This window comes from Lepidothrix coronata, unplaced genomic scaffold (genome assembly GCF_001604755.1).
Source record: "Lepidothrix coronata isolate B3197 unplaced genomic scaffold, Lepidothrix_coronata-1.0 Scaffold99, whole genome shotgun sequence".
NCBI classification, from domain to species: Eukaryota; Metazoa; Chordata; class Aves; order Passeriformes; family Pipridae; genus Lepidothrix; species Lepidothrix coronata.
This window is the reverse complement of record NW_016690279.1, coordinates 3,717,685-3,745,027: the sequence shown is the minus strand read 5'-3', so window position 1 is coordinate 3,745,027 and position 27,343 is coordinate 3,717,685. Positions and strand designations below refer to the sequence as shown.

The 27,343-nt window shown below is 56.5% G+C and overlaps 2 protein-coding genes across 3 annotated transcripts; both read right to left on the bottom strand.

Annotated features, from left to right (window-relative positions):
• Window positions 1–513: 513 nt before the first annotated feature.
• On the bottom strand, window positions 514–8,968 carry CDK5RAP1 (CDK5 regulatory subunit associated protein 1). 2 transcript variants are annotated; one of them, XR_001876146.1, is made up of 14 exons: window positions 8,742–8,968; window positions 8,052–8,155; window positions 7,543–7,577; window positions 6,745–6,845; window positions 6,397–6,607; window positions 5,497–5,617; window positions 4,985–5,215; window positions 4,643–4,740; window positions 4,476–4,531; window positions 4,231–4,361; window positions 3,226–3,375; window positions 2,683–2,823; window positions 2,423–2,570; window positions 514–603 (listed from the first exon to the last, which is right to left on the bottom strand). XR_001876146.1 is itself a non-coding variant. In XM_017822837.1 (13 exons), exons 1-13 carry the CDS (start codon window positions 8,794–8,796, stop codon window positions 2,490–2,492), a joined length of 1,515 nt encoding a protein of 504 aa, XP_017678326.1. In that variant the 5' UTR covers window positions 8,797–8,968; the 3' UTR covers window positions 2,415–2,489. The 2 variants fall into 2 exon arrangements, 1 of the variants encoding a protein (XP_017678326.1); XM_017822837.1 differs by lacking the exon at window positions 514–603 and having other exon boundaries at window positions 2,415–2,570.
• Window positions 8,969–9,967: 999 nt separating this feature from the next.
• Window positions 9,968–18,924, bottom strand: BPI (bactericidal/permeability-increasing protein). The gene is made up of 15 exons (XM_017822556.1): window positions 18,777–18,924; window positions 17,710–17,824; window positions 17,056–17,184; window positions 16,467–16,622; window positions 16,016–16,079; window positions 14,044–14,107; window positions 13,488–13,579; window positions 13,147–13,323; window positions 12,864–12,923; window positions 12,589–12,756; window positions 12,231–12,298; window positions 11,943–11,985; window positions 11,519–11,582; window positions 10,937–11,013; window positions 9,968–10,317 (listed from the first exon to the last, which is right to left on the bottom strand). Exons 1-15 carry the CDS (start codon window positions 18,889–18,891, stop codon window positions 10,270–10,272), a joined length of 1,440 nt encoding a protein of 479 aa, XP_017678045.1. The 5' UTR covers window positions 18,892–18,924; the 3' UTR covers window positions 9,968–10,269.
• Between the last annotated feature and the right edge of the window lie 8,419 nt (window positions 18,925–27,343).

Sequence of the window (27,343 nt, the reverse complement as noted above, 5' to 3'; positions counted from 1 at the left end):
CTCTTTTTCTCCCTGACAGCGACCTTTCTGCCAGGTGAAGCTATTTTTGTGTGAGGGGGATGTCCAGCCTTGCCTACACACCCCGCCAGCATAAAGGAAAGCACAGGCTGTGCCTTACGAAATCCCAGTGTCAGGAGGTGCCTCAGGGCACGTCTGCTTGGAAAGTAAATGTCATCCCAGCACTTCAGGTCTGTGCTGGGAAACCTGATCCACCAAATGCCTCCTTAGGTGTTTGCCCATGGGTGTAACCAGGGCACGACTGGCTGGGAAGGCAACACTTGCACCTGCAGAAGGCACAGGTGAACATCAGCGTGGGAAATGTGAGGTCCAGGGGAGTTCAGGGCTCTCGTCCCTTGGGAACAGAAACGCGCAAGAATCAGCACGAGGTGCGAGCTCAGCTTTCCCAACAGCCGGATTCAGGGAGCAAATCTGACAAGAGACACAGAAACTGCATCCTACCTCCAGCCTTCAAGAAAAACAACACATTCCTGCTTTCAGGCAGCGCCAAAGAACTGACTCAGTCTCCAAGGTCACCGTAAGCACTTCCTAATGGATGCTTTGCTGCCTTAAAACCTCAGTCTTCATTCCCGAGGCCTATAAAAACTAAAAAGGCAAAGCAAATGGTGAGTGCTATGGCTCCCTGGGGAGGCCGTGCACTGAGCATTATCACCTCCTCATCAAAATGTAAAACCCAGCTCTCCTCCTCATTAGTCTCCCGCTCTTAAAATAATGATTGTAAAACGGTTGCAGATGGCCTCATAGCAGGATGGAGGGGGGAGGGCACACCGTGGTCTGCATTTCCCACTTGAAAGAGGTGCTCGTGGGGAGAAGGTCAAAACAAGCAGGGAAAGGTGAGTGACAGCCCTTTTGCAGGGGTGCTGGCTTGGGCCACGGTCCCAAAATGCCCGGGAAACATGAGCTGAAGAGCTGCCACAGGGCAGTTAAACTGGGCCACTACCTGGCAGGGTTAATTAGCCACACAAACCTTGGCCTCAGCATGGGTCGCTTCTGAGGGGTGATGCTTATACATCCTGCTGCTGCCTTTGGGATTTCAACCGAAACTGCTGCCTCTTCCTGAAAAACCTTCCATGCCAAAGGTTCACCCGCACTGGGCAGCAGAGGACCAGGCCCTGGTTTGTGAACTTGGGCAGAAGACACCTTCCCATGTGCCTGTCAGCACCTCAGAGCCCTCAGGGACCATGCTGACTGTGCAGATTCACTTCTAGGAAAAGGAACTCAGCACTGAGATAATAAGCAAAATGTATTTGTTTCTTGAAGTCTAATGAATATTCAGTGAACCATGCTGTTTTCAAAGAGATACAATTATAGCCCAGAAAGAGCTGAGCAGGAGAGAAGGCTTTCGAGCAAAACCCTTTCATGTTTATTTAAAAATTCTGCAAAGTCACGTAAGACTGCTCTGTTACCAGCTGTTCCTTCAAAACTGGTCACTGGATAGAGCCTTTTACAAGATTTTTTTCTAATGACATGATTATCTGTATGAAAGGGGGTGATCCTTTCTCACATCTCAGTTTACTCATAAGTGCAGGTCACAGGTCCTTGTTTGAATTTTGCAGAGCAGGCTGGAATGTGACACGGTGCAGCTGGGGTCAGCTGCAGGCTGATGAAAACAAGGAACTGTCAGAGGCACTTATAGAACTTACTGGCCATTTAAATCAGTACAACCACTTCTTCAGTGAGCAAAGGCATGTTTGGATTACAAAGCTGCACCCCAAGTTTTAAGAGGCCAGAGCTGACCCTTGGCTGGTAGCCAGATCTTACCAGGCATCCCCCAGGCCTGGAGATAAGGAAAACCTCTGTAGCTGAGATCCAATCTTCCCCAGTAGGAGGGCAAGGCTGCACTCCCTCACCCTTAGACACAACAGATTCACTGGTGCACGCTAAACACCATTTTACATTCCACAGTCCACCGTGACATTCCAACACACGAACACGGTGCGAGTTCTTGCCTCCACTTTCCAAGCATTTTGCCAATATTTGGAAAATATTCATCAATGTTCTCCTCTTCTTTCAGTTCTTTGTCCCCCTTGGCAGTACCCCTACCATTCTCCAGCAGCTAAATGGAGCTCTATTTTTCAGGCACTACCAGCTTTTGCAGCTCCTATATTCAGCTGAGCTTGTAGGAAGGACCTGCTCTGCACAGGCATCTCTCAGGCTGGGCTGTGTTAGAAGATGTGGTCGCAGTCAGAGGACAGACCTGCAGCACTGCCAGGGTGGGCCAAGCCTCAGATCAAGTCAAAACACACGATCTCACAGGAATTGTGTTTGGCAAGTTCACACACACCTTCCACTCCTTTTGCCTATGAACTTGCACGCATCTACGAGGGGTACGTTGTAGCCAAAGCAGAAATATATATGTATTTTATTATTTCACAAATAAATTTTAATATACATACATCTCCACCTGACAACACTTTCTTGTTTTTTCCTGGAGAAAATGTGCTGCTTCCATCCACGGGCAGCAGGGACCCTCAGAGACAGGCAGCAGCACGGGACAGGGTTGTCCGGCAGAGTGGAACTCCCCTCAGGGTCTGTGAGCTGGCAGAGGTCACCTGAAAGAAACAACACAGGTCTTCAGGTATGGAAAGGCTGGGGAGGATCCACTCTAATTTTAGGCTCTTCTGGCAGCAGCTGCTCTAGAGAACAGCACTGCAGGCAGGTCACCTTCACCACCACGTAGTCCCCCGGCCGGGCTCTGCCCGGAGCCCCGCAGTCCGCAGCATCCTCCAGCTCGGCATCAGGGAAGATCACCTTGATGTTGCCGTCGTTCCTCCCACACAGCTCCGAGGCAGAGCGCTTGCTGGGCTGGAAGGAGGACAGGGAACATTACCTGCATGGCAATCACTCTGATTCACTGCTGGGCTTTATTGCTTCGGGAATTAATTGAGCGCTATTGACAGTGTTAAACCCACATTCCATGCTGTTAAGCAACCCCTGGAACAGAGCCCTGTGGCCAGAGCTCCTGGGTGACACACACACCAAAAGCACTAATTCTGTGCTTGGCCAGAGACACATCCCTAACTGATCCCATCCTTTGTGCTCAGCTCAGCGCTCTGGAAAAACCAAGCTGTCTGCTTAAGGGTGAAGAAACACTCTTGGGGAGTCCTGGGATTACATGGGGAAAGTGAGAAGGGAGGGCAGAAGTGGTGACTGCTCTGCACAGGGCCAGCAAGAGGGGAAGAGGACAACTTGGTTTCAGGCACTCACCCCCTCGACCAGCACCAGCTGGTCCTGCCCCACCAGCGCCACGTTGGCCCTGGCAGCCTCCTCTCGGAAGGCGGCGATGAGCTCCTCCAGCCGCCGCCTCTTCACGTCCGCGGGCACATCGTCCTGCAGCCGGTGATACGCCCGGGTCTTCTGCAAACACACCAAGCCAGTGCGGCCCCTCAACACCCATCCTGAGCTCAGAGCTTTGTCTGACCCCAGCCAGCTCTGATGCTCTTCCAGCAACGGCTTCCCACGTGCTTAAATTCTTATTCACAAAGGAATTATTCCGGGTGCTCAGCACCAGCCGCGTCCTCAAGTTCCTCACATCTTTCTGCTCCACCTTTTAGGCAGAAGGTTTGATGTAGGGCACTGAGTATCAGTGGCTGTGAAACAGTTTTGCAGCTCCTGTGTGGGATGTGCCTGTGCCTGTCTGTCCACAAGGACAGGCAATGGATTCTTCTAGTTCTAGTCCCATGTGCTGAAACGTGCTCTGTATTCCTTTGCTTCCTTATGTTTCCCAACCTCCTGTCCTCTTCCCCGTCAGCATCATATACCCTGGAGAGCATTCTAATGGGGATTTATCAACTATCCACTCTTCTCATGGAAATACCTTCTAACTCAACTGACAGTCCCTATAGCTAGGCTCCAGCCCAGCTCCCTCAGCACAGTCCTCATGAGCAAATAAAGCACCAGCAGCGGGGTCTCTGCAGACAGAGTTGCTTCCCTGCAATCGCTCTGGAGCATCTGCAGAGCCAGGTCACCAAGCAGTAACCAACCCTGACACTCCACAGAGGAGCTGGAAGCCTCCCAGGCACAACAACAGCCCTTGCAGAACCACACACCCTACAAGTCCTGCCTGCGACAAAAAAAAATCTACCACTATACCAAGTCTTTGGGTATGATTTTCAATAGCTTTCAAAAACTGTGTTATTGTGAGAAATAGCACTGAGTAGTTAGGTGAGATGTCCAGAGATAATAGACTTCTCCACCAGGTCCTGCACTCACCTGTCTCATGCTGTAGGCAAACAGGAAGCCAATGTTGTAGCGGACTTCCCTCAGCAAGGACATGGTCTGCTGGTGATCTTCCTCTGTCTCCCCACAGAACCCAGCGATGAAATCGCTGCTTAAGCTCACTCCTGTAAGAGACACGGCTGTACACTTCCCTCATGGAAGAGGGGAATGCTTCATTCAGGAAAGGACAGTGAGATACAGCTGTGCTGAGCTCAGATGAAGCCAAAGGGAATGCCCACCTGGGATGGAGTCACGCACGTGGTGCACAAGATCTAAATACGCTTCTCTTGTGTATCTGCAATGAACAGCACATGGATTTGCTCACTGGAAACCCACGAATTGGTGAGGAGAAACCAGCACCCCAAATCAGAGGGCAGGGCACAGGGCTCCCTGCGGGGTGACCCACCCTCGCCGCATGGCCTCCAGCACTCGTGTGCTCCCACTCTGGGCTGGGAGGTGCAGCTGTTTGCAGATGTTGTGTCGTTCCTGGATGAGCTGCAGGACCTGTGATAAGTGACCAGGAAATGTCCCAGATGGCTCAACTCTACCAGGGTCCCAAGAATGCCTGGGTAAAAGCCAGCAAGCTGCAAATCTGCAAGCTTCAGCCCCAACATCCCTGTCCCAGGAGCTGCTGTTTCCAGTCTGGGATTCCACGTTCCCTTTGGGAAGACAGCACAGTCCACATCTCACAATTTAGAGCTGCCTCCCTGCCTGCAAGCAGAGGTCCAGGTGTTTATTTTACACTTGCCTCATCAGGAAAATCCTTGGGGTGTGGAGAGGTGAAACGGATCCTCATTTCTGGATCAATCCTAGAGACCTGGTCCAGCAGGTGTGCAAAGCGCAAACCTCCCTGTTTGGCTTTGTAGACTGTGCTAAAGCCACGGCTGAGGCCCGGGGCAGCTGCTGACTGGAACTGCACCTCAGACAGGTCTCTATAGCTGTTGACGTTCTGACCCAAGAGGGTCACTTCTTTCACTCCCTACAAAATAAACAAGAGAAGAAAAAATATAACCTGAGCAGGATGGACAAGCTGCAAGGGCAGCCATGGTTTTACTCGAAGGATTTTCCAAGGAAGCCCTCCTTTCCCTGTCTATCATGGAGTATTACAAGAGGAATCAAAAAACCAGTGGTGGAACCCCAGAGTAACCTTACCTCCACAGATAAAGGCAGAGATGGTTAAATGTATCACTGAAAACACTGCTACCAAAACCCACCCTTCCTCCCATGGCTTGGGACAGGTGGGAGGAGGCTCTGCCTCACCTGATCCGAGAGCATCCTCACTTCCTGCAGGATGGATGCGATGGGGCGGCTCCTTTCCCGGCCTCGGGTGAAGGGCACGATGCAATAGGTGCACATGTTGTCACAGCCCCGCATGATGGACCTGCCCAGACGTAAAGCACAGGTCACACCACGACTGCTCTGCAAGAACCATCCATGCTGCATCCTGCCCTGCTTTGTGCCCAGCACTGCTGCCTCCAGCCAGCTCTGCACACAGACCAGCTCTGGGCGCAGCTCTGCAGTTTACCTCACACTCTCCTCCACCCACCCTGCCTTTGGCTTGCCCTGAGCTAACACCTCCTGATTCTTTGTGCACATTCCCAAGAAAGTTGAAAAGAACAAGGCACAGACTTCCACTGCAGCCTGGCAGTGACCAAAGGTCCTTCCCACTCTCCTGCAGAGAGCAATACTGCCATATGCTATGGCCACACAGAGCAGAGTGAGGTTTCATGTTTGGGAGTGTTATTATCAAAACTAAACAAACAGAAATAAAATCAACAGAAGTTACAATGTGTGGGGGACTAGAAGAATAAATAACAGAATGTAGGGCAGAGCATCACAGAAAGCAGGGGATGAGAGAGGCACAGACGTCAGTGGGACAGAAATCACTCAGCACAGCATCAGGCTGAGGCAGCCAGCATTCCCAAAGGTGAGGGAGAGAAGTCCATGACAGCCAGAGCTTGGGGTAGGCTCTCCAGGACTCAGTCACACAGTGAAGCAGCAGCAAACACACATTCTGGTAAATTCATGTCTCTGGGCTGCCGGGAGCGAGTGCAGCCAGGCACTGCATCTCCTGGCCGCTGCTGTCACCGGCACGTCTGCTCTGCACAGCAGATTTCCAAACCAGAGCCACAGAAACAAGCACTGGGAGAAGGTACTTACACAAACGCTGTCGTGCCACCTGCACTAGTCTGGACAGGCAGAATGTCTGCATAAGTCTCATCTAGGGACAGCAGGACATTGGCAGCTTGCTGGCCAGACTCTGCCACAGCCAGCAGCCGGGGTAGGTCGCGATAGGCATCAGGGCCTGCCACGACATCGACCAGCTTCTCCCTGTGCAGAATCTCCTCCTTAAGCCTCTCAGCCATGCATCCTGCAACAAAAGGAGAACGGTCCTTGTGAGGCAGTGCCCACCACCTGTTACAGCTCCACAGCCCTTCCCAGCTGCTTCCACCCCACGGAAAAGGCGGGTGCAGCCAGAGGGGAACAGTGAATGCAGTCTGGTGGTACCCAGGATCCCGATGCGCAGGGGTGCACGAGCCTGCTGCCGACGGGCCTTCAGCGCCTTGAGGTGCTGCAGCCGGTTCCAGATGGCCTGCTCTGCCTTCTCCCTGGGGAGCCAGGAAAACTGGTTGTTCTAGCTGTTGCACTTTAAAATTGCCCCAGCCTGAAGCACTTTCTGAGAATTCAGCTAAAGGGAGGGAATCATCCACCTGATGGACCCGATGGCAAGCCATTTGTGTTGTGGGGATTATGTCTTAACTCTATCTTATCTATTATCACTTTACTTGCTTGGAAGCATCTATGCTGCAGAAAAAACAGACTAAGCTCTTGGGGAGAAAAAGTACCGTAGCCACAGTATGAGCTACACTGCAAGTGACAATGAGCATTCAGGATCTTCCCCATTCAAAAAAAACCAAGCAAAGTTCCCTTTGTATTTATATCAAATTGACCTTAACTATATTTCTCACACTTCTGAAGTACTAGACACCCTGTACTAAACACCCACTTCAAGAGAAAACAGAGTATTAAAAAATAAAATCATTAAAGCACTGACTGTGCAGGTCTCTCACTGCTCATGGCATATACACAGAGCTTGCACTACCAAACACTTCTCACTACATAAAAAAGCAATTTATAGCACAAATAATGTTGTAAATCATGGCATCAGCCAGCTCTACCCTCAACTAAATAGTCACTTTCACACCTGCACACTCTTTTCCTCACACAACACATGTATTGCTTTGGTTTTCAAATGGAAATTCCTTAAAAACTGTCCAAAACCAGCAGTGATAAAAGTTTCCTTACCTCACGGAACAGGTGACAAGGAGAACCACATCTGCCTAAATTGAAAGCAACAAAAAAGGAAGAATTCATAAAAGCCAAATGATAAGTTTCTCATGCCCTGCCTGGGTAACCTGAAGAGGCAGACTATAAAACTCACTTAAGTCAGGGAAAAAGACCTACCTGAGCACACAGTGGGTTTCAACAAACAGAGGTGCAAGAAAGTAAGAGAAGACAAGTAGAGTCTTCCACTAAATGACAGAATTAAACTCAAAGATGAGTCAGGAGGACCCTGCTGTGTCCAATCCCTCTCCAACTGAGAGGGAGCCCAGCAGTTTAAAGAAAAAAGACAACCCACAGCTTTCTACCACACTTGTTAGGTAGTTTCCTCCACTCCGCAGAACTCAGACTGCAAAAATCACAACATCCTGCAGGACTGCACTCCAGAGGAAAGCTGGGACTTGCAGGCACAGCCAGGGCACGAGGCCCCCGCAGCCCTGCGCTCCAGGAGAGTTGCCAAGGTGCTGCCTTACCTCATCCAGCTCCTTTGTCCTGGCATAGCCATTCCTCTGCAGGATGGCCCAGGCGATCTCCGTGTCGTTGACGTTCATCTGGCAGCCGTAGGTCTCCAGGTAAACTGCAACACAGGCAGGGACCTGCTCAGCTCCCATCCACAGCCTGTTCTGTGACCTTCTCTATAGGAAGAAGCCTTCAATCCCACCACTGGAGTTAGAGAAGCAGTTGCCTTCACCTGCAGCCCACAAAGGATAACTGAAGGACACACTCCAGGAAGCCCATGTGCTCAGAGCATGTCTCTGCAACGCGACAGGTCTGGGCCGTGGAACTGCTGTGTCCTTACTGAGATACAACTCTCAGTGCAATGAAAACCGTCCCCTCCCCAGGGCGCCGCAGCCAGGGCTCTGCCACAGCCCCGCTGACAGCCCAGCGCACACCGCGGGCAGGTGCCAGAGGAACGCCCTCCCTGCCCAGCTCCGTGGTGGGGACACACACACAGAGCCTGCTCCCCGCCCAGATCCGTGACGGGGGGCACACAACCCACTCCCTGCCCAGCTCCACGGCGGGGGAGACACACCAGTGCGGAGCCAAGGACTAAATTCCTTCTAGTGCCAAAACTCCCTCAGGGCCCCAAAAGCTCCCAAACAACCGGCTTCCCCCCCGCTCGGCTGACCCCACGAACCCCGCGGACCTGCAGACCCACAGACCTTTCGGGGCCCCAGGGGCAGAGCCCGTCTCGGGCGGTGGCCCCGTCTCCCTCATGGCCGCTGCCCTCAGAAAGTGCCGCAGGTCGGGCCCCGCGGGCAGCGCGGCCCCGCGCCCCTCCGGCCGCTGTCCCGGCCCGCAGTGCGCTCTGCGGGCGGCCCCGGTGCGGGGCCCGGCCCTGGGCGGGCGCAGCAGCCCCGCCGCCCGCAGCGCTCGAGTCCCGGGCAGCATGGCCGCGGCTGGGGGGGCGCTTTGGGGGACGGACCGGCCGGGTGGGCCGACAAAGCGGCCCGGCCGCCGCTCCCCGCCCCTCGGCGCCGCGTTCCGCCCCGCCGCCGTTCCGGGCCCGCCCCGCTGCTGCGCGGCGCCGCCACGGAAATCGCGGAATTACGGAATGATTTAGGTTGGAAAAGGTCATCGAGATCATCTGAGATCATCAAGTCCAACCTATGACGGAACACCACCATGTGGCACTGAGTGCCATGTCCAGTCTTTTCTTAAGCGCTCCAGACTCGTGACTCCATCACCTCCATGGGCAGCCCATTCCAATATGTAATCACCCTTTCTGCAAAGAAATTCTTCCCGATGTCCAACCTAAACCTCCCTTGGAGCAGCTTAAGACTAGGTCTTCTCATCCTATTGCTGCTTGACTGGGAGAAAGGGTCTATCCCCACCTGGCTATGACCTCCTTTCAGGGAGCTGTAGAGGGTGAGAAGGTCTCTCCTGAGCCTCCTTTTCTCCAGGCTAACCCCCTCTAGTTGCCTCAGCTACTCCTCACAGCACCTGTGCTCCAGACCCTTCACCAGCTCCATTGCTCTTCTCTGGACATGCTCCAGCCCCTCAATGTCCTTCTTGAAATGAGGGGCTGGACACTGCACTCGAGGTGTGGCCTCACCAGTGCCCACTACAGGGAGGCAATCACTGCCCTGGTCCTGCTGGCCACACTATTCCTGATACAAGCCAAAATGCCACTGGCCTTGGCTGTCTGGGCACACACTGGCTCATGTTCAGCTGCTGTTGATCAGCACCCTCAGGTCCTTCTCCGCTGGATCTTCACTGTAGCAAAGGGACAGGATGGCAGGACACAGGCATTCCATGGGGCCTCAACACGGTTGTGACAATGGGAACAGATGAGCCCAGTGGTCCCGCTCCCACTCCCACTCCCGCCTGGCCCAGTGCAGAGAGCCCGTTGTGGCCCCGAGCACAGACAGTGACATTGACACCACGGCCCCGGCGCCAGCGCCTTTATTGCTGCTGAGAGGCCCTGGGATGAGGAGGGAGGGAGGGGAGGGGATGGCTGGGGGTAAGGGACCCTCAGCTCTCAGTAGCACTGGGTAAGGCCCCAGTGAGGGGACGGGGGGTTCAGCCCTGGGGGTGCTGCTGCCCCTGGCCACAGTCCAGGCCAGGGCAGTGATGCAGGACACTGGCAGGATCAGTGGTGCTTGTCTCCTGCAGCAGGGCCAGGGGCAGGGAAAGGTGAAGGAGTCAAGGGGGTATTTTCGGTGCTGGAGTTCCCTCATGGCCTTCTCTTCATGCCTTAGGTTGGAAATGAACGTCTGCTCCGAGCAGCAGGAAATTCTGGGAAAAAGAGAGAAAGTGCTGGACTGACACCAGCCCTGGCAGCTGTACTCCCCAGCACCCATCATACTCCAGGAGAGAGACGGGATTGGCACATGGCTCTGCCAGCCCCTGTGCCTAATTTTCACCCTGGCAGGCTCTGGAGGCATTTCACAGCCACTGTGGTGACACCCCTCTGGGGTCTCCCTAAGGCTCCCCACCACAGGGGCTCTCTCCGCTCCCCAGGACCCGGCACAGCTCCTTCCACAGGGGCTGACAGGCTCCCATGCCCTGCAGGGAGCAGCTGTGTCCCACCTCACAGCATCCCAACAGACATTGCTCATGGGGCAGGGAGGGGGCTGGGGGCTGACACTGCTGCTAAAGATGCTATAAAAAGTGTCGTGGGAAATTGAAACCCCGGGTTCAAGAACTGGACAAGGATGTGGTGCTGGCCCAGGCATCCACCGTGCAGATGGAAAAAGCGTGGCTCTGGTTTGCCACTGGGCTGTTGGGATCACCCTCCTGCCTGCTCCCTCCCAGCATGGCTGTGGGAACTGGATTTGGAGGCTGTGATGGCTGGCAGGGGCTCAGGGGTGGCAGGATGGTCCCCAGCTGGGCCCAGGTGCTCCCCCTCACTCACCTGGTGGAACCTTACGAAGGTATTGAGGAGCCGTATCCTGTCGGGCAGTGGCAGAGGGAAACCCTCATCTAACCGGGCTGGAAAAGACAACACATAGCTGCATTGGGATGGGAAGGGGAGTGAAGGGAGCACTGGCCGTGAAGAGAAGGCAGCCACCTCCTCCCCCAGCCCCTTCCTTGCCTCTGCTGCTCGCAGGGCAGGCAAAGGAAATTCCTCCCAAGCTCCACGGCAGGGCTGGGGGCTGTGTGTTGTGCCATGACAGCCCCCTGGGCCCCTCCAGCCGCCAGCCCCGCTCTGGTCCGAATTGCTGGAGAGGCAGGAGAAACAGGGAGTGGGGGAGAGGGTCTGGAAAGCATTAAGATATGCATAGGGCTCATTTTTTCCATTGCGTGTGCTGCTGGGAGCATGTCACAGTGGCAAGAGGATCCCGCTGCTTCACAGCCACCTCCTGCACGCTCTGTGGGCTTTACCCCTGGATCAGCCTTGGCAACAGGGATTTAATTAGTGAGCTGGGACCGCTTGAATGGAGCAACCGGACTGGAGGCTGCTCCAGCACCCCCATTCCCCCCAGCAGGTTCTTACCATTAAGACGGGGGAGCAGGATATCGGAAGCAAAGATGTTCATTATGGACTGCAGCAGTCGCACCTGGGGAGCGAGGAGAGGGGGAGGAAAAGCTTTAGCCTGCAGGACAAGAGATGTGCAAGCACTGGAGGATAATTAGGAAAAGAAAAAGGGATGAGGAGTCGGGATGAGCACACACTTTGCCAGAGACCAGCAGCCTTGTCTGGCCACACTGGCAGGGTAGGAAGTGCGGGGGTGAGAGCAGCAATGGATCTGGCTCTGCATCCTCTCCCAGCCTTGCAGGCTGAGGCAGGAACAGTGTGGGGTCCTGAGTGCACCCCCAGGTCCCGTGTTGTGGGGCAGGGGCAATGAGCTCTCTCCTTGGCCCCTAGCAGGCTCTCAACTCCATACTGGGGGCTCTGGTCATGCTCAAGGATAACTTACCTGGAAAGTGCCGACAACAGAGTCCTTTAGAGAGAGCTTGATCCTGCACAGGGACAGAATTGGTGCTGTGGAGGATGTCCCAGAGGAGGGAGCAGGGATGTCCCAGTGGAGGGAGCAGTTCCACCCACTGATGGCCATGCAGATCCTGCTCCCTCCAGCCTCAGCTCATTCCCTCCACACCAGGTTCACATCCCTGGGACCTCCCCAACCCACTCTCTGTCCCTGGGAGCCCAGAACAGAAACACCCCCAGTCACCCCCTGCCCAGCAGTGGCCGCTCCCCTCTGTACCTGCCCACATTCAGGCTCCCAACTATGTGGCCAGACCTCACGTCGATGACAGCAGACACGTTCCCTGTCTGGGGAGAGAGCACAGAGCTCCAGCAGTGACCATCCCACCTCACCCCAAACCAGACACCCAGGAAACAGCTCTGACCAGCTGAAACACAGCGGGACCGCTGCCCATCCGGGGGCATGTTTGCACCCAGCATTAAATGTGGCATTTGTCAGTTTGGGTATTTTTCTGTTGGGGACCCCCACTGCACTGGACAGCACATGGCACCTCCCCTGGCAGGAGCTGGGCAACAGAACTGAGCACAACTCAAACTCTGTCTTTACCTCACTATTTGCAGGTTGTTCATGAACTCACCAGGCTGAGGACGAAGAGAGGAGCCAGGCTGGAGTTGGGAAGGATGGCATAAGCCTGGACATCCACAACGGGCTTGAGTGATATTCCTCCTGGTCCAACATTCAGGAACGGGGCAGTGGGGGTGGACAGCCTGAGCTTCATTGGCATGTTTGGGTACATCTGCTCCAGCTGCATGGAAGCAGGGAGAGAGTGGGGACAGTGGCACAAACGTGAGCTGCTGGGGGAGAACACCTCTGTGTACAGGTGCTCTGGGGAGGCAGGGCTGGACTGCTCACCTGAGGAACAAAGGCTGAGAAGGTGGAGGTGTTCAAGTGGAAATCAACATCCTTCGGGATCTGCAGGGAGAGACTGTCACGCTGGGGCAATGTGGCACAGCAGAGCCCCTGGCAAGCCCACCCGTCCCCACGCGCTGCCGTGCTCAACAGCCCGGCCTCATCCCACAGCCCCAGCTCTTCCACTGGGGGTCCTCCAAGACCTCTGGCTGCCACCAGAGCTCCTCAGCAAATGGAATCCCTGCCAGGGGCTTGGGGCCAGCCCTATCCCTCCTGCACCACTCACCATGGCATCCGTGATTTCGAAGACCAGTGCCCCGGACGTGTGGTAGGCGAAGCTGGCTGTGTTGAAGAAGTAGCTGGAGGCCCCGAAGTAAACCATGCGATCGTGATCCGAGGGCAAGGACAGCGGCAGTGGTGAGAAGGGGACAGTGGAACGGTGGGCCAGGGAGTAGAATTCACCCTGGGAGAAGGGAGAGAGTTGGAGAAGGAGGGTAAATAGTGGTGGGGCTCAGCTGCTGACCCGGGCTGGCAAACAATGTTTGCAGCAGGTACCGAAACCTCATTACCCACCCGCCTGTGGCAACAGCATCGGCCAAATCAAGTGTCCCCAGGGCAGCCTCTCACCTTCAGGCCTGTGTCCAGGGACTGGGCAGTAGCAAGTGGGGGTGCCACAAAGGAGTAATCAATCCCAGTCCTGGCGTCTATCTTGGCCGTGACTGTGAACACAAGGCAGAGAGGTGAGCGAGAGGGAGATGGCTGGGAAATCTGAGAGCAGATCACCCTGACTGGCATTCAGGCAGTGCTGCATCTGGGCTTCCTGGTGCATCAGCTCAGTACCAGCTGCACATGTGCTTGCTTCTGTTTAGAAGCAAAAAATCCCATTTTCCTCCTGGCTGTTTCTCAGCCATGCAAACGGACTCCTGGACCTGAGAAATGGCTTGGGTACCCCAGCTAAGGCAGCCCAAGCCCCTGCCAGTCCTGGGGCACAGCTCCTGGAGGCGTCTCCGCAGCCAGACAAAGTGCACAGTGACATGTCTTTGCTGATGAGGTCCTCCCCAGCTCCCAGCTTGGATGCAGGAATACGAGGAGGTGGGGAGTGGGCACAAGGTAAAATGCTGTTCTCATGGCTGGGAAAGGCTAAGAAAAACTGGTCCTAAACCCCCATGCAGCCCCCTGGTACCTGGCAGGGTCCGGACGTATGTCTGGAGCTCATTGTGCACAGATTCGGCCACGCTGTCACAGACCTGTGTGAGGGAAAGGCCACGGAGCTGAGCAGGGGCAGCCAGGTCACAGCCCCCACTCAGAGCCGAGGCCACACTCCCTGCTCTGCTGCCTGCTGCTGGGTTTATTCCTTAACAAAGCCTGCTTAAATAAAAGAGTACACAGTGATGATTGTCTCCATTCATCAGACAGCAAATTAAGTGTCCAAGATACAAGCAGGGTTTATACCATTCCCTGGTGCAGGAATGAACCGTGAGCTGCCAGGACTTGGCCAAAGCAGAGCAACTGAAGGGGTTAACCTACCCTACAGGGGCAGAAGCACTGATTGCACTGTAGCTGAGCTTTCCTGAGCTCCTACAACCGTGTGCCAGGACAGAAGAGCACATCCCTTTGCTGCTGTCATACCCAGCTGAAGCCCTGGCATTAGTGGGGATTTAATCCAGGAAATTTACTGTGGGGCACAGTCCTGCAGGTGGCTGAGAAAATCTGCAAAGCTCCTTCCAGTGCTTTTGCTGTATTATCACAGAAACTACCAGCAGGATCCAGCCATCATCTCTGACCAGGCATGGAGCCCACAGAGCTGATGGCGAGATGCAGCACTGCGGAGGGGCAGTGACCACACTGACAGTGATGAAGCTGCTGGCTGGGCAGTGCCAGGGAGGAGGAGGGACAGAGCCTTGGGCATGGCTTTAGAGACAGCAGGTTGCTGCTCTTCCCTGTGCCCAGCGATATTTGTTTGTCTGTGCTGGAAAAGCCCCATTGCTTCCTGCAAGGACGTTCGTTGCTGCAAACAGGCAAACACAGCCCTGGTCCCAGTGACCAGGATTTCCCTGCAACCCAGATTTCCCTGTGACCTGGATTTCCCCAAGACCTGGATTTCCCTGTGAGCTGGATCTCCCTGGGAATGGTACCTCACCATTGGGGGCACGAGGAGTGGGCACGAGGAGTGTCCAAGTATGTGCAGTGAGAGCAGGAGGCAGACACAGGCTGCCCAGGCTGGGTTGGGACCAAGCTGTGCGGGGGGGGTGGGTTCCAGGGCAGTGCACTCCCTCTCCAGCCCCTCACCCCTCGCACCATCACTCACACAAAGACACGAAGGAATGTGTGTGGGGCAGAGAGTGCCCAGAGGAGGCAGAGAGGGCAGCAGAGTCCCCTCACAGTCCCAGAGCTGCCCTCCTTCGAGGGGGCAAAACAGCAGAAAAGGCCTCTGAGTCCCAGTGTGGCTCCTGCTGCCAGGCCATCTGCTGTCCCAGCCCCCAGGGGCCTTGGGAAAGGCACTGCATGGTATTGGGAATAGTGCCCGGGCAGGATGGGATCTGCCTCAGGAGTGGGATTTGCCTGTTCTCCAACTGCCTCCTTCCTGAACAAGGTTCACATCCAGGGAGGCTGTAACTCATGCCAGTTATCCTTGTAGTAATTATTGCTAACAGCTTGTTTCCATGTCTTGTTGCAGGTCTCCTGCATGTCAGTGTCTGTACCAGGCGGCGGTATCAGGGCTCCCTGACCCCCCCTCCGTAAAACAAAACAGCAAGTCTCTGAAATCCAGGAATGAGAGTTTCCCCCCCAGTGCTCCCCAAAGCCCTCCAGAGCACAGCTGGTTAAAGGACAGCTCTGATCAGGTTCCCTCTGTTACAATGAGTTTGGCTGAGGCATAAGATCTAATTAACTGACCACATGGAAAGAAAAGTCTTTGTTAATTAGGAACCAATTACATTGGGCTTTGGCAAAGGCTGCAGGTTTCAAATTCAGCCTGAGACACATGATGCTATGGAGCCTGCAATGCCCGTTTTCACCAAATTGGCAACACAGTCCTGTGCTCTGGTTCTAGTTACATCCCTGCATCTGCTTCGATCCTTCCAGCACATCAGCTACAAGTGAGGGATAAAGACCATCAGAAAAACGCAGAGCCCTGCCCTACACTGCTCACATACCTTACTCTCCAAAATCTTCTTGAACTTGGACTCAATAGCACTGTGGAAGAGGTTGTAAAGCCACCTGCAGAGAAACACAGAGAGGAGCTCTGTCTCTAGCTCAGGGACTGCTGCAGAAGTGTGTGCCCATAAAAGGGAGACCCTAGAGATGTGGGACCTTGGGAATATCATTCCCACACCAATATGACTTCTGGCTTTGCCTCAGGGTTTACATTTGCAAACAGACCTGCTGGTAAACCACAAAAGTCTGGTATCTGCCTTAACCGCCCCTAACCCCCTTAAATGTGCAGCCACAGCAGGAGAAATTCAGGCCAGATTTAAGACCAGGCAAGCTCAGATATGCCAACGTCTTACTCCTTGCACCAGGGCCACATTCCAATGGCAGGGCTACATTCCCACAGCAAATGGGCCAACACACAGTGCTTCCAGATCTCCCAGTGAAGTTACGTACCCAAATTTGCCCGAAAAAAGCACCCGGACTTTGGAGATGCGGGTGCTGCAGTCTGAGGTGCTGATGGTGGGTTTCCCAGTGGCGTCACTGCCCAGCCTCAGGCTGATTTTGATGTAGACATTCTCTACCTTCAGGTCAAATGAGCCGTGGTCCCGGCTGCAGGGAGAGGAGGATGAGAAAGGGATGTTTCTCAATGCCAAGGCCTGGTGAAGGGACCTCAAATCAGCTCTGGGATGGATCAATCTAACTCGGACTCCTTGTATGGTGCATCCAGAGGAGACCGGGAAAGTTGTTAAACTCAGAGAAAACAAATTTCACTGGCACATAAAGTAGGAGAGGTAACATTTAAATAGAGGAGAGTGAGAGCAAGTAGGGGAGGTGGAAAAGAGACCTGAGAGTCCATGCGCAGCTCTGCCATCATGTGTCCCGTTCCTGCCTCCCACCCTGTTTTATCTGTCATATCTGGGGCAGCAAAGTGACAGCTGCCCAAAACACACGGGAGAGGGAGAGGAGGAAAAACCTGTCCAGATCCAGAGAGGGAGACACGGAGTGAGCACCCAAGCAGGGAGGGGAGGAGCTGGGCACGCACATGAAGAGCATCTTCACCCGCCAGTCCCCATCCAGCTCGGCGAAGGCGTTGGAGATGGCAACCTGCAGGCCCACGTTGGGGACGGGGGAAATCCGTGAGTAGGGCAGGTGGAAACTGCGAAGGCGCAGTCTAAAAATAAATGAATAAAAAGAAAAGTCATGTTACAGTGGTGGGAGCACATGGCTGGGGAGTCACTGCAGTGCCCCAGCTCCAGTTCTGCTGCAGCAAAGCTATGCCTGGCAGGGACACACAGAGCAGAGCGGTGCCTTTAGGAACGTGGTCCTTGCAGCCACCCAGGCAGCAGCTCCAAAACCTGTGTAGCAGGAGTGGAGGCAGCAGGGAGCTGGGATATCCACAGGGGCTGGGCTCCTCCTCTGTGTGGAGATGAGGGGCCCTAGTCCTACAGGCAAGGCCACCTCCACCACCAGGATTTCGATTTCACAAACTCCACCCGCACCCAGAGTACCATCACCCCAGTTCCCTTTTCCCTTCGGGCAGAGGGTGAAGCAGGAACATCTCTGCCTGTACCAGGGACAGGGCCAACATCTCAGGGAGCTGTGGAGGTGACAGGATGCTCCTTGCTGCTCCAGGAGGTCTCTGCCACCACCACCTCCCCCTTGCCCATCACCTGGGTTGGGCGCTGGCAGGGCTCACCTGGAGAGCTCATAGTGCACCTTTCCCACACGCAAGACACGAAAGTCACCCGACATGTCTGGCAGCGTCAGCTCAGCCAGCTTCTTCTCCAGCATCGCAATTCCATGCTGATGGGCTGCAGGGACACGGGGAGAGCATCACTGCCACCGCTGCCACAGGAGCTGGAGCGCACTTTGGGCATGCAGAGGAAGGATCATCCAGGTGATGCTTTCCACCTCTCAGGTGGGCTTTAAAGTTAGTCTCCTTCTACAGAGTCAGCCCTGTGAGCACCCAGATGAGGTTGTCTGGTGTCCTGCTTGCAAGCCCCAGGGCAAGGTGGTGGCCACAGAAAGGAGAAAGAGGTCCCAGTCCTCGCTCTCCAGGCTGTGCATTGTGTGAGGAACATGGGAGGTCCCAGGCTCCAGGCTGCTCCATGCTCAGTGCCAGCAGGAAAAGCTGGATGGAGCCTGTGTCCTAAGGAGTAGCACAGCATCAGTGGGTGCTGATGCCTCCCTGCCTCTGTCTGGGAAGGGGAGTCACGTCCTCTCCCGCACGGCTGGCAGAGCTGCCAGCTAAATGAGCTGTTTCTCACACAGTGTATTTCAATCCATAACTGTGCTCTGCTGGAGCCAGGGCTCTGCCTGCCTCCATAAAACCAGCACAAGGCCCATCCATCTCTGTCACTTCCCTACCCTGCAGCTCCCCACCTCCTCTCTCCTCCACAGCTCACTCCTCCAGGGCTCATGGCTCAGCTGCCCAGACATGTGCCATGGGACCAGCCCCTCCCTCAACACCTGCGTGCAGCTCTCCAAGACCCCACAGATCTAGTCCCCTCTGCAGAGGCTCCATCAAGCTGGGGGGTGAGGGGGGCAGATGGATGTAAAAGGGGAAGCCCTGGGCGATGGCGCATTCGGCACCCCATCCAAGGATTCTCCCATCCTGACCCAGGACCCTGTGCTCTCCACAGGGGCACCCATGGCTGAGAAGCCCCATCCTGCCCCAGGACCCTGCACTTCTCACAGGGGGCCCAGCTCTACCCCTCTGCCACCAGCACATCTGCAAGGAGAGAAATCAGAAGCAGAACCCACCGTAGTCCAAGCCTGCCTGGGTGATCCTCACCACAAAGCCGGGGTTGGTGGCTGTGGTGAGTGCCAGGCATAAGGCCAGTGCCCCACAAGCCACTGCCAGGCTCTGCAGTCCCATCCTGGCTTCCCGCAGTGCTGTGCTCTCCCTGCCCACGCCACCTTTATATCCCTGCCAAAACGGGAACCTCTGGAGAGGGAGGTGTGTGGAGCCAGACGGGGCGTCCCCAGATCCACAGGGCTTCCTGCTCGGCCACCGCCCTGCTCCTCTGTGCCACTGGCACCGTGGCACCTGTACCCAGAGGCACAGCTGGTGCCTCTCATCAAAGGCAGGGAAGGGGCAGTGGAAACTGAGAGGCAACAGCCCAGTTTCCAGCTCTCTGTCAGTGCCAGCAATCCCTGCATGCAGCAGCAGCAGGTGCTCAGTGGAGCATAGCTGGGTTTGGCAGCAGAGCCTGACAGAGACACGTTCCTGCACCCCAAGGCTCTGGCACAGGGCTCCAGCACAGAGCAGCCATGCACAAGAGGAGACATCCACCACTCCAGGATCAAGCCCCAAAGACAACACTTCTGGGGCCCTGACAGGTCATAGCTCTCATCACAATGGCTGGAGACAGGAGCAGGAGCTGGGTGCAGGCAGGTAGGGGCAAGGGGGGAGCAACCCCGTGGCCCTCAGCTGGGAGAGCTGGGCTGGCTGATCTCTCCTTGCAGGACAGAGGTGAGGGAAGAAGAAATGATTCAGTTACTTTCATTTCCTGTTGGGGTCCAGGCACAGGAAACCCGCAGCTGCTGATGCAGGCAGATCTCATGCTGGATCCAGGGAAGTCCTGGCTGCCAGAGGCAACATCCCTGAGCCAAGCAAGGATGTTGTGAAATGCAGCTATTGCTCAAGCACAGCCCCTGGCATGGCACGGCCATCCCCCAGTGCTGCAGCCCCAGGAGACCCCAAGGGATGGGGCCACAGGGCACTGAGTGTCTGTGCTGGAGAAACCCGGCATGTGGAGAGCAGGGATGGAGAGACCAGCGCACTCGGTTCCCCTCTGCCTTTCTTCCCATGAGCTTTTGGTGAGGTCACTTGCAGGCTGCCTGGCAGATGCCCAGCAAATGCCCACCAGGCCTGTATGAGTGGCTACAGCTTTGGAAAGTGGCACTGCAGTCACTGTCAGCTCTGAGACCCAGGGCAGGGAAACAGGGACATGGCAAGGATGGCGCCTTCAGAGAGGGACAAACCGTCCTGGGCAGAGCCATGTTCCACAGGCACCCACCACCATCCACAGGCTGTGATCCTCAGTGCCAACCCAATCTATCCCTGGGAGCCAGGAGCCCATGGGCAGAGCTCCTTTTGGCCAGAGCTCCTTTTGCCCAGAAAGAAGCAGGCAAGGGCAGAATTGAAGGGTGAAAGGCCAAATCCCCACTCACATCGTCCACAGCACCATGATCCTTCCTGTCACCCATCACCAGCTCTTTGCTGAGTCTGGCTTGTTTCAGAGGATGAGCACCCAAATCTCCCATGGTGACACCCCACCTCAACAGGGCTACTTCAGACCAGCAGTCAAGACATTCAGGAGGAGCACTGAGGAATCAGAACATCTTCCATGAGGAGAAATGAAATTTTATAGGGAGCAGCACAGATAGGAAGCAAAACCAGGAAGTCTTCCTCCTGGAATTGAGCAAATTTTGAGGTTGAACTGAAAAAAGCCTGCAAAGAGCCGAACCCTAACCAAACACTCCCGTGTTTGGCAAGGAACAGCCAAAACCACATCTAAAGTTTGACACACAGGATGCTCCCAGGAGTGCTTCCTGCAAGGGATGACAGAAGGAACTGAGCGTGAAATCCTGCCCTGTTTGACCCAGCCTTTCAGATGGGAAGAGGCTTCTCCTGCTGAGCTTCTCTGCCCATTCCAGGAGCATGAGGGCTCCTCTGCTGGGGAGAGGCCAGTCCCCCCTGGCTGCTGCAGAAGGAATGGTCAGATGGGAGCCAGTAGCCCAGGAGGGCAAGGACTTGCAGGAATTCTCTTTCCTATGCTGCCACTGTCCCCTGCTCAGATCAGGACACCGCTCCCCGCTGTCCCCATGACACCCCTTGCTCCCCAGGCCAGAGTTCCCTGTGGCCCCACACACTCCTCGGCACGTGCAGGCGGTTCCCCATCCTGTCCCAGCTCTTTCCACATCTCTCCCATGATACAATGGCCCAAACCACCCTGCAGCCACGTGCTAGGATTCCCCAGGGAACACAGGGGCTGGGCTGGGGCAGTGCTGCTTCGGTGAGCAAGGACATCCAGGCACGTTTTCCATCTGCAAGGAAATCCGGACACACCTGTGTCCCGCGGTGCCACAATCACCCCGGGAATTCCCCCGACGGCGTGTGCCGGTGCCAGAGGCAGCACTGCTGCTGCTCACCAGCTGCTCACCAGCAGGCGCATGTGGGCTGGGGAAACACCGGGGAAAACCCGGGGACTCGGCAAGGAAAGCGAGAGCAGCCCGGATGGGTTTGGAGGGAACTTGGAAAGAAAAGTCAACAGCTCAAAATAAAACCTCCCACATCCATTTCCAGCCAGGACGAGTTCACTGTCACCAACAGAACTGGGCTGTGACCAGGACCTGTGGCCACTGTGGTCATCCCTAGACCAGCAGGCACTTCATTAGAGCTCAGAGAAACACTGTCAACATCGAGGTGTGGGGAGCTGCAGCTCCTGCCCACTGCCTCATGTGTGGTGCTGCTGCCAGCCTGATGCTGCCCACTGTCACCTGCATGTCCCTGACAGCCTCTGACCCAGCAGCATCTAAAAATACATCTGGGGGACATGTGGGGGCTCCTCCATGGTTGTTTTCCCAGCTGCAGGCTCAGCGTGACCCAGCCACAGCTGTTCCTGAAGCTGGGAGGGCTCCAGGCCAGCATGGGGTCGCTGCTGACGCCAGCCCTGACCACTTCATCAAACAGAGTCAGCGGGGACACCCGGGGACCCCAGAGCTCACACAGCCCCTGCAGGGCATGGCCAGCAGCAGGCAAGGACCCTGGGTGTGGGGACATAGGGTCCACCAGGAGCCCAGCCACAGAGACCAACCCTGATGCTGGGCTCACCGCCCTTACCCTCCCTCCAGCCCAACATCCCAGTGACATCCCAGGGGACCCCTGGGACCGACACTGCAGTCAGTGTCTCTCCCCCCGCCAAGGGTTGCCTTCCCCCAGACAGGCGGGCTCCTCTCGCAGCATGCCAGCTCATGACACAGGGTCTGGGAGCCTCGTGGGAGACAAGGGGGGATGCAGAGAGCCAAGGGGGTTGATTTTGCAGAAAAGTAAAAATAAAAATGCAGGAATGGTGACCTCGGGCAGAGCCCGGGGGGGATCTGAATGGTGGCTCTGTGCCGGCAGAGGGACAGGGCAGGAGGCCACATGAAGCCTGTCCCAACAGCTGCTCGGGACAAACAGGACATGGAGAACAGGAGCAGCAGAGCAGGGTGACCTCATGGGGTCAGGGGCCCCAGGGTGGAAGGGGCACCCATGAGGCCCCAAAGAGCTCTGCCTTTTACTGGGTGGGCTTGCTCCGCAACAGCCTGACTCCCAGCTCTGAGCCTTACTGTCTGAGGCTGGCAGGAGGGGATGGGGAGATGCTTTGGGGGATGCAGGGCTGGACCCAGCCATGCTCAGTGCCCTCATAGGGTGGCCCAGCTCAGCACAGCTGGCAAAAGGCACCCCATGGTGCAGGTGGGGAGCTGCTGCTCTCGGTGCCAAGGTGATGGGGTCCCTCTGGGCTCAGCTCCACATCTGTCCCCTCCTGCTTGCCAGTGCCACAGAGGGATTGATCCACTGTGCTGGTGCCAGGACCCGGTCAGTCACACTGCCTTCCTCCCTGCCCTCAGCCTGGTGCCCGTCAGGAGGCACGAGAGCCAAAGCAAGTTCTTGGGCTCATTTCAGAGGTGACTACACAATTAAAGAAGGTCACAGCCCTGAGCTCACGCTCCCCTGCTCTCAGAGGAACCACAAAAAGCCTGAAGCTGGTAAGCGAACTAACACAATTACAGGAGGAATCGGTTGCTGGTGGGGAGGAGGAGCTGCCCAGTTGGCCCCAGTTGGCATTGGGGATCCCGGGTAGGACGCTGGAAGCCAAGGGCCAGCCCTGCAGGGAGCTGTGTGTGAGTTCAGCCCAGCGACCCAGCCCGGTCCCCACGGCCAAGCCTCTGCCCACCTGCACAACCCCTGGTGCCTGAGCCCTCGCAGCACTCGTGATCCATGTGGGTGACGGGAGGGCTCTCGCCAGCTCCCAAGGAAATGGGAAGCAAACGCGAAGGCCTCGCTGGCGCCGTCCTCCCTCCCACACGCCAGCAGCCCAGCTGCACCTCCTCCCGTCTCGGCTTGTTTTCACAGCCTGTCCTTTGGCCGCTCACTGATCCCTGGACAAATGTTCGTTAGCGAGACTGCCCCGGCAGCCTGCGGCCCACGCCGGGGCCGCCCCACCCGCCCTAGTCCTGTCTCCTTTCCCAGCCCTGGCCCCGGCCTCAAGCCCATTCCCACGAACATGACAGTGGAAATGACTCCAGCCTGAGTAAGAGGGTTTAAGAGTGCTGGACACCGTGAACGGGGCTGGCAGAGCTGGGAACCCTGAGCCCACTGTGCCTGAGGATGGGACAGTTGTCTGTGCCCACCATGCCTGGGGCTGGGAGAGCTGTCTGTGTCCAAAACTGGCAGAGCTGTGCAGAGCAGCACTTTGCCTGAGGAGACACCAAATCTGTGGCTTTGGCTCTTACGCTGGTTGTTTTTGTACAGTTCTGTACTTCAGCAGGATCTGAATCCCACGATCCTGTTCCTCAGTAGGTCCTTCCCATCATTGGAACAGCTCAAAGTCCCCCGAGAGACACTCACTGTGCTGCTGCTGCACTTTTGGGGCAACTCAGGAATGGGAACTGGGAGCCACAGGATCCATCCAGGACGCAGACCAGTGCTGGGGATCACACCAACTCTGCCTGACTGGGGTGGACTGGAAAAGAAGGAAATGGCCCCAGACATTACATGTATGAACACATCTGCACACTTATATACACACATGCACATGCAGCTCTGCATGTTCCTGGTGTATTCCAGGATGCCCTGTCTGGAGCTGCTCGGGGGCCAGGGGACTGCAGGGGTTGTGGGAGGACCCCCAGTGCAGCCCCTCCTGCCACCCCCCAGGGCTTCTTTCTCCGGGGGTCTTACGCTCCCTACACTACGCCATCCCATCCCATCCTGCCAGGGGCCGCTCCCACCCGCCGGCGGGGGCACGCAGGGAGACCCCCGGGGGATCCGCAACTCGGGAGCGCACGGGGGGCTCCCGTCGGCGGGCACAGGGAAGCGGGCCCCCGGCCCCCCCGCCCTCCCCGGGCCGTCCTCGCCAGCCCCCTCCCTCCCCTCCCCCGCCCCGCCCCGCTCGCTCTTTCTTAGTCTTTTCTTTCTTTATCCTTCTTTTTTTTTTTTTTCTTCTTTTTTTCCCCCAGAAGAGGCGCGGCGGGCGGAGGGGGCCGGGGGGGCCGGGGCTGCCCGCCCCCGCCCGCGGCTCCGGAGGCGCCGGCGCCGGGAAGAGCCGCCCGCGGAGCGGGGACCGGCCGGGAGCCCCGGGCCGGAGAGCCCCGGCGAGGAGGAGGAGGGACGGGACGGCCGGTGCCGCGGCCCCCGGCCCCTCCGCCACTTCCTAGGAAACATGGTAATTTCCTGGGGCATCCCTCTCCCTGCCGCTGCCCCTCCCCGTGGCTGCCGGCCCCGCGGGCACCGGGGGGGCACGGGGTGGGCACCGGGAGCGACAGCTGAGGGAGGTCGGGAGCGAAGGTGGGAGGAGGTGCAAAGGCAGAGGTGGATGTGAAGGTGAAGGTGGGTGCGAAGGCAAGTGTGAAGGTGGAGGTGAGTGGGTGTGAAGGTGGAGGGAGGTGGGTGTGAAGGTGGAGGTGCGTGCAAAGATGAAGGTCAGTGCGAGGTTGGAGATCAGGTGTGGAGGTGGCCGTGGCCGTGGCCGTGGCCCCCTGGGCAGGTGTGTGCGGGGCTGCATCCCGCGATGTTTAACTTCCCTGCAAAGTTTGTCGGGGGGGTGGAGTGCAGCGAGTGGGTGCTGCTGCGTGAGTTGTGCCAGTGGGGGGGACGCTCAGCAGACTCTCCCGGGGCCGACTGGCTCGTCACCGCAGCCGGCACGTGCCGTTGCCCCGGGCTATGTGCTGAGAGAGATCCCGCTCTGCCAGGCCGGGCTGGGCGCTTGCATCTCGTCCTGCCAAAGTCGGTGACAGCAAGAGCTGCTGGAGAGAGAGAGGAATTGGTATTCAGGACTGGTCCCAGGCTCAAACCTCGCTCCTTCCTGAGCAGGGGGGAGAAAGGAGCTGGAGCTGAGTCACCCTGTGGCTTTGGGCACGGGTTAAACAACTTCACCGCACCAAAACCCCAAAGCCCAGCCTGACTTGTTGATGTAAACCACTTTAAAAATATGGGTATTTGGGGAGAAATATCAATCTCTATTTAACAGCACTTTGGCTTATTAAAATGGAAATAGCTTTGCAAATGTAAATCTCCTTATGCTCCCTAATGCCTTTGTTCCAGCTCCGCTCCCTCGCAGCGGGTGGAGGGACTGGGATAACTGGCTGCTTTTGGATTCCTACGGGCTCCTGTCCGGCCCGGATGCGGCTTCGCCCACGAACGCAGAGCTGCTGCACCATGGTTACCCCAAAAGCCTCCCCCAGTGACAAAGTGCTTTGTGACATTCCATGAAAACATTTTTAGTCAGTCATTCCAGGCCAAAATATTCCCCAGCACAACCCGTCCTGTGTCTGGTGCCTCCATCAGTCCCTGGTTCTCTCCTGACATTGGCTCACACGGTCCCTGCCGCTGGATGAAGTCCTGGGTGATAGGGGGAAAGGAAACAGCCTCAAGTGGCGCCAGGGGAGGTTTAGATTGGATACTAGGAAAAACTTCTTCACTGAAAGGGCTGTCAAGCTCTGGCAAAGACTGCCCAGGCGCTGGTGGAGTCATCACCATCCCTGGAAGGATTTAAAAGACTGTCGAAGGCAGGGTGGGCAGTGCTGGCTCATTTCTCATGGCAGCATTTGGAGGTGGATGGATCCCCCTGTGCTGTTGCAGATGGTGGCTCCTCACCTCGGTGTTGGGATGGGGAAGAAGCTGAGCTCAGCAGTGCTGGACAGAGGGGTGGTGGGTGCCTGGTTGGGCTTGGCACAGGGGATCAGGTGGCTGCACCAGGGTTCCACTGGAGCAACATGGAGTGGGGTGCTTTGCCCTGCAGCAGAGATTTTCCAGAGAAAGGTCTCCAGTCCCTTCTGGGAACTGTGCATAGTAAGACCAAGCGTGAGGAGAAAGGTCCAGTGGCAGAAAGCCTGGATAGGGAACACACTAATAGATCAGGGCCCTGAGAAGAGACTGGCTCTCCTCCTGCTCTGCCTGGCTCTGTGGCTTCTCCTGTCAGGTGCAAGGGCAGAGATTCCTGCGTGGAGACACGGAGAAAAAGTCAAGAAGAATTAACCAAGCATGACTGCAAAGTGCTTTAGCTAAAACGTATTAAAGCTAATTAAGCTGAATTAGCCAGGGCCCCTTTGTCTCTGCATGGGCTCCTGAACCAGGGATTAGTTGCCTGAAACTAATGCTCACCTTGAGCTAATCCCACCTTCAGCTAATTCCACCGGACTTCCCAGGTGCCCTCACAGGAGCACAGGGTTGATGGCGAACTGCAGCTGCTTGAAGTGCCGGACCCAGATGCTTGGAGGATGCTCCTCTTCCCAACTCACCAATGGGGTCCCTTTGGCAAGTGTGCCAGAGTCACCCTCATACTGCCTGGAGCACAGCCAGGGCATCACAGGAGCCATGGGATGGCTTCCCCTCATGTAGCAGCGGTGCCAGCTGGGTCCAAGCAGCCGAGAGCTCCTGCAGCACTGGGAGAATGAACTGGGAACCGCTGGTTCACGTGTGGCACAGACCCAGTGTCCTCACCCAGTCTGGGGCAGCTCAGGGGGCTGCAACACAGCAGAACGCTTCCCAGAAAATGCTTGCAGGAGTAATTTCAAGTTTGGCGAATTCAGCAATGAGTCTGGACCAAAACACCCTATCCATCTTCAGATGTTTGTCCTTCCTCCCATCTGCTGCATTCCTGCAGCGAACTTAGGAGCCCAGCACATCCCCAAGCTCTGTCTGGTCTGACTCCGCTTAACCCCTCGGCTGCTGTGGCTCCTCCACCTCCACGTGGCTGATGGCCGAGCAAGGTGGCTGGCAGCCTTTGGGAGCTCATCCTGGGCTCCTTAATCACTGGGAAATGGACCTGCCATGCTGCACACCCCGCCTGTGCTGTGCTCACTATGCTCCACTCCCAGTTCCTCCCATTTCCAGCCCAAGAAGGTTTGCAGCCCCCTAAGCTCATCAGCATTGCTAGCGTGGGCATCCCAGGGCCTTGGCAGCAGTGTAGTGCAGTGTGGGATGGTGGGCAGAGGCACCAGGTTGGGGGGGGATGGCATCCCTGCTGCGGGGCTGCTCTCCCACCAGTGACACTTTCCTCCCTGCAGCAGGATGCCAGGTCGCTGGATGCAGCGGTGCAGAGTGCTCTCCAGGCCCTCTACCC

Excerpts from the sequence above, each read along its gene's own strand:
- CDK5RAP1 (XM_017822837.1), bottom strand. The coding sequence starts at position 8,796 with ATGAGGGAGACGGGGCCACCGCCCGAGACGGGCTCTGCCCCTGGGGCC. Across the intron at positions 2,824-3,225 it reads AGCTGGTGCTGGTCGAGGGG|CCCAGCAAGCGCTCTGCCTC; the intron begins GTGAGTGCCTGA and ends TCCTCCTTCCAG. Across the intron at positions 2,571-2,682 it reads GGGACTACGTGGTGGTGAAG|GTGACCTCTGCCAGCTCACA; the intron begins GTGACCTGCCTG and ends TGTTTCTTTCAG.
- BPI (XM_017822556.1), bottom strand. The coding sequence starts at position 18,891 with ATGGGACTGCAGAGCCTGGCAGTGGCTTGTGGGGCACTGGCCTTATGC. Across the intron at positions 11,986-12,230 it reads GGGAGCCTGAATGTGGGCAG|GATCAAGCTCTCTCTAAAGG; the intron begins GTACAGAGGGGA and ends GTCCCTGTGCAG. Across the intron at positions 10,318-10,936 it reads CCTTCGTAAGGTTCCACCAG|AATTTCCTGCTGCTCGGAGC; the intron begins GTGAGTGAGGGG and ends TCTTTTTCCCAG.